The 10,962-nt window shown below is 42.7% G+C and overlaps 1 protein-coding gene across 1 annotated transcript; it reads right to left on the reverse strand.

The window, feature by feature from the left end:
- Window positions 1–5,179: 5,179 nt before the first annotated feature.
- On the reverse strand, window positions 5,180–10,368 carry LOC308687955 (B-cell receptor CD22-like; the record flags this gene model as incomplete). Its single annotated transcript, XM_081360774.1, has 8 exons — window positions 10,316–10,368; window positions 10,098–10,154; window positions 9,111–9,464; window positions 8,764–9,012; window positions 6,805–7,059; window positions 6,394–6,645; window positions 6,056–6,310; window positions 5,180–5,298 (listed from the first exon to the last, which is right to left on the reverse strand). Exons 2-8 carry the CDS (start codon window positions 10,150–10,152, stop codon window positions 5,180–5,182), a joined length of 1,539 nt encoding a protein of 512 aa, XP_081216900.1. The 5' UTR covers window positions 10,153–10,154; window positions 10,316–10,368.
- Window positions 10,369–10,962: the final 594 nt, after the last annotated feature.

Consider the following 10,962-nt stretch of genomic DNA (forward strand, 5'->3'; position numbering starts at 1 on the left):
CGTTACAGCAAAAAGCAATAAATTAGGCCTACTGTATTTGCGTTACTTTTGTAACGCGTTACTCCCAACACTGGCAGGTGGTCATTATGTCATGGTTGATCGGTGTTTTTACTATTATTAATATTATTAGACCACATAACAATATCCTGTAGGCCTACTTGATTCTTAGCATATGACTTAGCCTACCTGGCGTCGGAATTCGTGGTATGGCTGATGAATCTCTCTGAGGATTTTCCCAACTCGACATTCTCCTGCACGGACTCCCATTGAAGACAGATAGCCAGTCATGAACTTGCGGCCATAAGACGGGCCTGTCTGTTAAGAAAAATACAGCTATTAGTTACAACATTTGAAAGACGGGCAGGATATAAAATGTGAAAACCTAATACCTTACTTCATATATTGATCCAACCACAGCCCTCTCCAGTTCTGTGTCTGATACATGTCTTTTTCGCTTAAGGTTGTGCTGAACACAGAATCTTCTCACACTCATTTCAGAACATCGCTGGATACCCATTTTCTGCAGCGTAGTGGAAATCTCTTTATGTGTCTTATTGGCAGTTTCAAATAAGTCTTTAATTAAATCAGCATATGATTCCAGTGCGGCCATGGTGTCGATACGAAATTACTCAAAAAATACTGGGTCAATCACTGCAAGATTGAGGTTTTTCAGGCTTCCTTTAACTCTTTGCAAAATTGCGGCAAACTTCCAAGTGCAACACACACACACACACACACACACACACACACACACGAAGATAACTTCTGGTTCACGCAAATGGAACAAATTAAACATCAAAATCAAAATCGGTCGTGCCCCCTTTATTTCATTTCCTATTTTTGATCTAAGCATTAAATCAAAAGTATGAAAAATGACCCGTTATTTGTTTTTTGGTATCACATTTATAAACAAATAACGAAATAACAAACCGTTTTTTCATTTTCCGATTTTGGAATCTCAATTGAATATGAAAAGAACGAATGATACACGGATTAAATTGGTCCGTTTATTTTTGCAAATTTAATTTCTATTTAAAAAGAATAAAGATAAAATATCAGTCACACAGTTCCTTTAATAAACAGATAATATTTGCACATAATTCAGCCACACTATAATATGTGTAAGGTCCTTTCAGCAATAGCTCACAGTGGAAACATGTTTATTGATTACAGTACTGTTCATTCATCACACACTTGAACATAATCCATGACTTTATTTGACAAAATCTATAAACATACTTCACTGCAGAACAGAAACTCTACAGTGGCGTTCACAGATAAAGTCGCTTGTGACGTGGCCTTGTCCAGTGATGCCAAAAAGTTGGGTAAAGTTTAAGTGTGTTTAATTTTACCGTGGTGACTTCTTGTGTGGCTACAACAGAAAGGAGAGAAGATCATTTAAGTGATTAAAAGTAATGAAAATTAAAGTGATATTCACTATCTATTGATGAGTACAAGGAAACTTTCTTGATTGCTTATATTGAGAAGACCTGAGGATCTCACACTTACTGACACATTTTCATATTCAGAAGAGCCCGACTGGTGAACAGCAGGTCTGGGATGAACAGTCTACATAAAAAACGATTATTTATTACCTGAATTTGGAATGCAAATCTTTTGCACATGTAGTTTTGGACATTTCACTTACTGTGAGTGTGTTGTACTGATCAGAAGATCTGGTCCTGAGGTCAAGAGCTGTATATGAGCCTGCACTGGGATCATCATTCTACACACACACACATATATATATACATTACACACACACACACGCACACAATCTCTGCATGGATGAAGAGGCTAATTTCCTTCTTTTATTGATTTTATTCAGTGATTATTTGATCATCTCACCTCATACTCATGTATTGCAGATCTTCTGTTCATCACTTTCCTCTGACTGTCAAAAAGAAAAAAAGAAACATCTCGGTTATGAATGGTAGCCCTTGTTCCCTAAAACATGCGGACATAATTCGGATCACTTCAGGAGGCCCTATCATCTTCGAGTGTATACAGAACGAGCCAATGCATATTGGTTTGCAAGATTTGCATCTTGTGCCCCGGCCCACAGCATGGGTATAAATACAGAAGAGGATGCACGCACCTTTGTTTTGTTTTTTTCCCTGAGGAGCCAAGATAGTGACGGCCGTACAGCGATGGCACAGGAACCGTGGCAACAGGACGTAACGTCTCCCGTTCCCTAATTCAGGGAACGAGGGTTACCATACATAACCAAGACATTCCCGTTCAGTCAGCCATGTTCATCGCTATGTCGACATGCTGATGTAATTGGGATCCCTATGGAAAACGCCACCATTGCTGCCACCTCCAGCGCCCTACAAAAGTCTCTCAGCCCCTCAGCTGACTGGGTCGGATAACTGTTCCTTATAACCCACACAGTAAGACTCTTTGGATAACACTGGGAAAGTGTGCACCTTCCAGGGGAGAGGAAGGGGTTGGGAGGTAATATGTGGAAGTTACACATATGGACTGGCCAAGCAGGGCAGTACAACATATGGAATGTCACCATAGTAGGGGGACACAACACCGGACAGTGACGGGCCTACCGCAGGGAGCCATTCCATGGAAAAATACACATATGGGATCACTGCAGGGATCACTACATATAGGACCCAGCCTAAAACAGGTTCCACCAATGCATACGAGTGTTAAGCCTGGCATCGGACACTCTGCCACGTCTGACTGTCAAGGGGTGTGAAGGAACACACTGGAGCAATAAGTGCACGTCTCTGCTCCATGGGGAGGGGAATGGCGCAGCAAGCCAACACTAGAGCGGGTACTTCAGTGTTACTGGCTACTTGAGGCGAGCACAAGGGAAGAAACTGGCTCTACACGTAGGCTATAGAATCTAGCAAACGTGTTAGGTGCCACCCAGCCCACAGCTCTACAGATATCTGCCAGCAAGGTGCCATGCGTCAGCGCCCAGGAAGAGGCAACACTCCTAGTGGAGTAAGCTCTCAACCCAAGTGGGCAAAGCACTCCTTGGGACTGGTACGCCAAGGCGATGGCATCCACTATCCAGTAGGCTATCCTCTGCTTGGAGGCCATCCATCCGTAACAGATCCCTGAAGTGATCCCAATTATGTCGGCACAACAACTTAGTGTCGAACATGACCGACTGAAGGGGAACTAGAAATATGAAACAGTTTCATATATAAATAATCATCAAATATCCTTATGCATTAGTTTGAAAGTAGATGATATTTATCATCTCTAATATTGTATTTACATTATAAATAGTATGGTGATGAAGATGACGATGATGAATAATCCTCCAGATGCCGCTGTGATCACAATCACATTCCTACCAGCACCATGATGAACTGAAAGAGGAAGATAATCATGATTAACTTTCCAAACTGATGAATGATGTGAAGATACAGGAGTGTGTTTACCTTTACCTGTGACAGTTACAGCGTCTGATCTCTGAGATCCATGTTGATTGCGAGCCTGACAGTAGAAGCGTCCACTCTGTAGTGCACTGAAACTCTGTCCAGATCCAACAGCTGAGGTTTCATTCTCTTTAAACCAGCTGAAGTTCAGAGCAGGAGGGTTTGAATCACTGCTGCAGTCACTGAATCTCCATCCACTATTTCACGAGAGACAGACACTAAGACATTCTTTGGAGGGTCTAAAGTAGAAAACATAACAAATTTCACATCACAGAAAATGTTTAGAGGATTTAATTTCACAGTTACTGAACGTCTCGGTTCCGTTTTTAACCCTTGTTCCCTGAAGGAGGGAACGGAGATGTAGTCGACGTTGGGTCAAGCGTTGGGATCACGCTTAGGGAGCCTGTCATCTTCGAGTATTGTTAAAAGGAGCCAATGCACATTGGTGTGTGAGATTTGCATCTCACGCTCCGTTTTGAAGCCCGGAGTCAGCGGTGGACCAGTAATAGTGGCGACGGGACTATGTCTTCATTCCCTCCTTTAGGGAACAAGGGTTACATACGTAACTGAGATGTTCCCTTTCATTTCGGTCACGTTCGACGTAGTCAACGTACCCACTGATTGGGATCCCCATTTAAATGCCACTATTGCTGCCACCTTCCAGTGCCTAGACAAAAGTCTCCTGCTCCCCCCGCATTATTGAGGTGGAGATAGGACAGGGCTTAGGCCAGGGAAGTCACTGCTGTTCCGCAAGACCAATTCAGTCAGACTTGGACAACACTGGGAAAGTGTGCCCTTTCGGAGGAAAGGAAGACACTGTGGAAGCCACATCCTGCCCTTAGGGAGGTATACATGTGGAGGTTAAACATATGGACTTGGCGTTACCGGGCAGTACAACATATCGAATGTCACTGAGGTGGTTCCAGCCTATAACAGGGGGAGATGCACTGGTCAGAGATGGCAGAGCGGGCTCTGCAAAGAGAAAGGGAGCCGTACCGTGGAAGAATACAAATATGTGACCGCCATAGGGATCACAACATATGGACCCAGCCAAGCACTGGTTCCACCAGTGCATACGAGTGTTAGGCCTGGCATCGGATGCTCCGCCACGTCCGTTGCCGAAGGGTGTGGAGGAACTCAACAGGGATCGGCAAAAGAGGAACTCTACTGGAGCAAGAATGGTGCACATATCCAGTCCAGGGGAATGGCGCAGCAAGCCGACACTTTGAACAGGGCTTACAGTGTAACTAGCTTCTATGCGAAGGGAGCACACGGGAAGCAACCGGCTCAACACGTAGGCTATAGAACCTAGCTAACGTGTTTTATGTTGTCCAGCCCACAGCTCTACAAACATCTGTCAGTGAGGCACACTGTGCCAGCTCCCAGGAAGCAGCTACACTCCGAGTGGAGTGGGCTCGCAACCCAGGGGGCATGGTGCATCTTGGGAATGACACACCAAGATGATGGCATCCACTATCCAGTGGGCCAACCTCTGCTTGGAGACAGCCTTTCCCTTCTGCTGGTCTCTGTAACAGCCTCCTCCGGGGGCAGTGCTTGCAGGCTCACCACCTGGTCCCGAAAGGGAGTGGTAGGAACCATGGGCACATATCCAGGCTGGGGTCTCAGGATAACGTGAGAGTTAGTCAGCCCGAAACCCAGGCACGATTCGTCGACCAAAAATGTGTTCAGGTCCCCTGTCCTCTTAATAGAGGCCAAGCAAGCAGGAGAACTGTTTTTAAAGACAGCACTTTTAACTCAGCTGCCTGCAGGGCTCAAAGGGAGGTCTCTGCAGTGCGGTCAGGACCAGAGATAAGGAACACCTCCGGGGGTCTTCTCGGAGAGTAGAATGGGACCGGAGGGACCGGCTCTATTGCATCCTTTGCCAGTAGGACTGCGATGTCCGCACACATAACAAGGGCACGAGTCCAAGGCGAGTCTCAATCTCAACACCACAATGGTCATGTTCCCGCAGTGGGAACATGACTTATCCACAAAAGCTGCTTCAGCGTGCTGTAAGCCCAAACACGTGATGAAAATATTGTGACCATCAGAGGGGGACAGGGTACGACCGCATCCAGAAATGCACAGATGGAATGGCATCTTAAAAAAGACGCAAACGCACCCATGTTGCTCTTTCAGGAAATGGGACCCTTCACCAGTGCCGGAGCACATAGGGGAATTACCGCGGCAAGACTGACAGGAGATGGTGCAGCCTGTAACAGTGAAGCACTCACGTCTTTGCCCTCTAACCAACCGTCAACAAACACACAGAAATGATGTTGTTAAAACAGCAGTTGAGAGCTCAGAGGGCTCGCGGTCACCGCTGAACACGCTCTGTAGAACCACCAGCACTGGGAGACTCTTTCAGAAGAACACCGACACACCCGTTCATTGAAAACAGCAACACTCTTCAGAGACATCAACACTGATCGACTCCGAAGCAAAAGACAACTGGTGCGTGCATCCACTTCCATATTTATACCCGTGCTGCGGGGCAAAGCGTGAGATGCAAATCTCTCACGCCAATGTGCATTGGCTCATTTTAACAAAACTCGAAGACGACAGTCTCCCTAAGCGCGATCCCAATCAGTCGGTGCGTCGACTACGTTGAACGTGACCGAAATGAAAAGGAAACGTCATAAACTCACACATGACGTTTAAAGTCACAGCGGAGTATTTCTCTCCGTGTTCATTGATGGACTTGCACTTGTATTCTCCACTGTCATCAGAGCTGATCTTTGAGATGCTGTAGATTCTTCCAGATCCTACATACGTTCCTCCTTTAAACCAGCTGAAGTTCAGAGCAGGAGGGTTTGAGTCACTGATGCAGTTCAGAGTCACTGAATCTCCCTCCACTATTACACCAGATGGACTGATGAACACTGAGACGCTCTTTGGTGGGTCTGAAAAAAAAAAAAATCATTGAGTGAATCACAATAAAGCTGCCATCACAATGTTTAAAGGATTTAATGTCACAGTTACTTACACATGACATTTAAAACCACAGCGGAGTATTTCTCCCCATGTTTATTGATGGACTTGCACTTGTATTCTCCACTGTCATCAGAGCTGATCTTTGAGAAGCTGCAGATTCTTCCAGATATTAAAATTTGTCCTCCTTTAATCCAGCTGATTTCTGCAGGAGGGTTTGAGTCACTGATGCAGTTCAGAGTCACTGAATCTCCCTCCACTATTACACCAGATGGACTGATGGACACTGAGATGCTCCTGGGAGGATCTAACACAGAGAAATATTGATATCATTAACAATCATATTAAACTTGACATCACAGTTGTTTAGAGGATTTAATGTCACAAAATAAACTCTATACTCATGTTTTGCATTTGTTAATCCACTAATTTGTTGATCACAGTTACTGAACCATCATTTACTCACACATGACGTTTAAAGTCACAGCTTCAGAGTATTTCCCTCCATGTTTATTGATGGACTTGCACTTGTATTCTCCACTGTCATCAGAGCTGATCTTTGAGATGTTGAAGATTCTTCCAGATCCTACAATCGTTCCTCCTTTAATCCAGCTGATTTCTGCAGGAGGGTTTGAGTCACTGATGCAGTTCAGAGTCACTGAATCTCCCTCCACTATTACACCAAATGGACTGATGGATATCACAGGATTCACTGGAGGATCTACAGGTGAAATATTTTATATTTTTATCTTTAGTTCATCATCAAAAGCCTCAAAGTGTCAAGGGAAACTCTAAATTGAACATTTTTTTATTAGTATTTTGATTCACTCACACTGACTCACACAGACTTCATGCAATCAAATTCTTCCAGACCAGAGTCAGTAAGTCATTTCTTTATAAATCTCACAGCGGGGTTTGATGGGGCTATATAATCCCCCTAAGGATTTCCTAATGATTTTCCTGTTGTTTACTCTAAGATTTAATAACCGTTTAACTGTGCCTAAATGCATAAACAATGGTCTTGATGGGGGAGTAGTAGATTAGGCCAAGCTTATGTACTGCAAACATTAGCAAATAGCAAATCAAGAGCGATCATAATGGAGCTCTATTAAAGGTGCAGTAAGCTGTACAAACAACAACTGCACCTTGACCAATATCGCACCTTATAGCCAATCAGCAGTAGGGGGTGTTTCCACTCATGATAGGGGATGAGAGAGAGTGAGCAATAGGGAGATTTGAAGAAAGAGTGTAGAAAGAGAGATGGCTGAGAGACATTACAAAAGAGAAAAGGTCAGAGGAATATCACTGGAAAAAAGGGTTATAATCAGGAGCTTTGGAACCCATGTTAATATAATAAAATCTTTCCAGTGCTGGAGAGACCTCAGCGGGAAGGCCTGAAAACAGATGCTGAGGTTTCGTTGTTTCTGCTCCATACGTGAGTAACACTGGTTTTGGGTGTCATTGGTTTTCTGGAGCTGCTGTGCTGCTGGCGACTAACAACCAACTCTTGTTTGTCTTGTGTACTGTATGTTCATTGTTTGTGCTTACTTGTTGTTCGTTTGTCATCTTCCTTCTATTTTTCACAAAGCATTATTCTGCTGTGCTTTAGCTATGATAAACAGATACCCACACCTGCATTTCGGTGGCGGAGCAATGAAGAGCCCAGATAGCAACATTGTTTCGGCCCGGATACGGCCCACATCTGGCACTTGTGGAATACGGATCTGGCCCACCTGCAGCGTGGAATGACGGCCCTTGGGTGGCCCACTCCTGTTTGCCAGATCTGGGCCAGAAGCAGGCCATAGCAATGCCACATGTCAGCCAAGAGCAAAGAAATAAACCAGAACTGGACCTTATCTGAGACACAAAATCTGTGTATATTAAATATGGAGTCATCTCAGCCTTAATAAGCCTGTTAACAAGCAGAATCACTGAAGAAAAGAAGAGAACAGAAAAAGAGACGAGCAGAAACACAAGAACTACAACTGATTTCAGCCACAGCCTTAGATGAAATCAACTGAAGAGAAAAGAAGACATTAAATCTGTGAAGATCTCAGCAGAGGATGTGTAATAAGCAGAGTTTACGTGTGTTGTGGACCCACGTACATGCTCATTTTACTAACGTGCTCTTTAAATAACAAACAAAATATTATGCCATTGACTTTAGACCAGATTTCAGTTGGTCAATGGCTCAGTTTATTTCAGTTCCTCAAATAGCAACGTGCCAACAATGCGCCTGAACACACCTCGTTTTCTGACCAGCAGCCCATGGGTGAACATATGTATTTGCTATTTAAACAAATTGGCATGACGTGAAAATGAAAACTGCGTCGGGCTGAAACTAACAAAAAACACCTGGAGCTGCATTGCATCGGGTGTATGATATATTATACACTAAATATAATACTAATAATAAGATACTCACACATGACATTGAGCTGAACAGCAGGAGAGATGTGAGTGTGTCCGTCTACAGCACAGCTATATCTGCCTGAATCCTCTCTTCTGACTGACTGCAGCAGGAGTTCATTGTTTCTGTCTCTTCTCTCAGTTAATGGCTGTGAGTTTCTGTACCAGATGAATGTTGCTCTGTCAGTCAGAGCGCAGCTGCTTTTACATCTCAGAGTGACTGAATCTCCCTCTGTCACTCTCTCAGGAGACTCCACCTGAAGATCTGAACACAACACACACATTATATCTAGTGCTGCTGTCATACACTGATTATTATTCAACATAATGCACAGAAGAAGAGATAAACCTCATCAAACTCACCTGTGACAGTAAGAGTCACTCCTGGATAACCAATCCATTTGTATTGATCAGTGATGAATCCGCAGCAGTAGTAAATGTCTTCATCTTTCTGGTTCACATGACTCAGTCTAATGGTGCTGTACCACTGTTCGTCTTCCAGACTCAGATACTGAAGCCTCTGACTGTATTCAGGGTTCTCAGACAGATCTTGGATCTCTACCCCCCATATTAAAGAAGGTTTGGTCCAGAACACTTTCGTAATATAATATCCAGTAAGGTATGTATAATAGCATCTCATTATCACTGTTGAGTCCTTTAGTGCACAGATGTGTGAAGGAGAGTAACTCACATGCGGATCATACTGGCCATAAACTCCTGAAACACACAATAAAGGGATAGTTCATCCAAAAATTCTAATTAGCCCATGATTTAATTTAGAACGTCATATATACCTAGGATGACTTGAGGGTGAGTTAATCATGGGCTAATTTTCATTTTTGGGTGAAATATTTTTTTATATGAACTATTTGATTGAATTATAACATTTATGTGAATGAATTGGCCTATCGGGAGAGAGAGAGATAGAGAGAGAGAGAGAGAGAGAGAGAGAGACGCGCGCGCGTGTGTGTGTGTGTGTGTGTGTGTGTGTGTGTGTGAATGATTGCATCTGTGCAGCATCTCTCTATAGCAATGAAGTTTAGAGTTTAATGAAAGCAGCGCATTAATATAGAACAGTGATTAAACTGACATGGAACTACCATTAATGGTTTTATTGCACACCTTTCAGCCAATAAGAATCAAGTAGTAAAAAAAAAAAAAAAAAAAAGTATTCAGACAGACCATGGTATAAATGACATTGTATATCTGATTAATGCAAACACAAAAAATTAAAGGGGGTTCAATGATTGGCAGTTCCCAGCAAAAGAAAGTCACAAAAAAAAAAAAAAAACAGGTTTATATGATAAGTAACTATGTAACGTTAATTATGTTAATTCTCCAATGACTCACTGTAAATCATGAGCAGAATCACCAGAGGAAGACGAGGAGCCATTCTGACTGACATCACTACAATTTAACACACACATGATTAGAAAAAAAATGATTTAGCTTCCAAAACATTTCCATGCATTAGATTTTAATGAGGATATTTCCTATTGAATAGACCAGAGGTTTCCACATAAGTATTAATCTGAATATAATCACATATTTACCACTGTAACTCTTACCGTGTTCTGGGGTGTCTGATCTCGGGCAGGAGGTAAACTGATTTCACATGATTAACACAGTTTAAAAATCCCCATGCAGGCAGAAATCGTTCCTTCCTCTTTCTTGGGTCCTGCCCTTGTGTGAGAAACTTCAGACAACTTTTCATCATGATCCAGTGGCATGTATCGTAATCTAAAAAGTCTTTAAACCCCAAATTCTTTAACAGTAGGAATTCCTATTGTTAAGGCATTTTGGGTTTAATGACTTTTGTTATAATTTGTTGGTCCACCACTTTAACCGATCAGTGAATCTCAGATTTATTGACATATTGTCAGATATTAACGGACAGTTTTGCTTGCTTTTTCACATATTAAAACTGAAGAGATGTTTAATATGAAGAGATGTTTAGATATTTATAAATCATATAAAAATAAAACTGGCTGTTCATACTGGCCACGGTTTCTTCCTAGAAACATTTTCTGAATAATTTTGAAACATATATTGAGTAAGACTGGATGTTGTCACTTCGACCGTAGAGAGTTATTTTTTGACATTCTTGAGAGATGTTCTTTTTGCCTTCAGTTTGTTGGCAAAAATAAAAAAGAGAGAAGTGACAGGAGGTGGTGGATTGTGGTTGTTCGGCATATTTTTAAAATTCTTCAAATTA

Source organism: Scardinius erythrophthalmus, assembly GCF_964197995.2.
Source record: "Scardinius erythrophthalmus genome assembly, chromosome: 3".
Taxonomy (NCBI): domain Eukaryota; kingdom Metazoa; phylum Chordata; class Actinopteri; order Cypriniformes; family Leuciscidae; genus Scardinius; species Scardinius erythrophthalmus.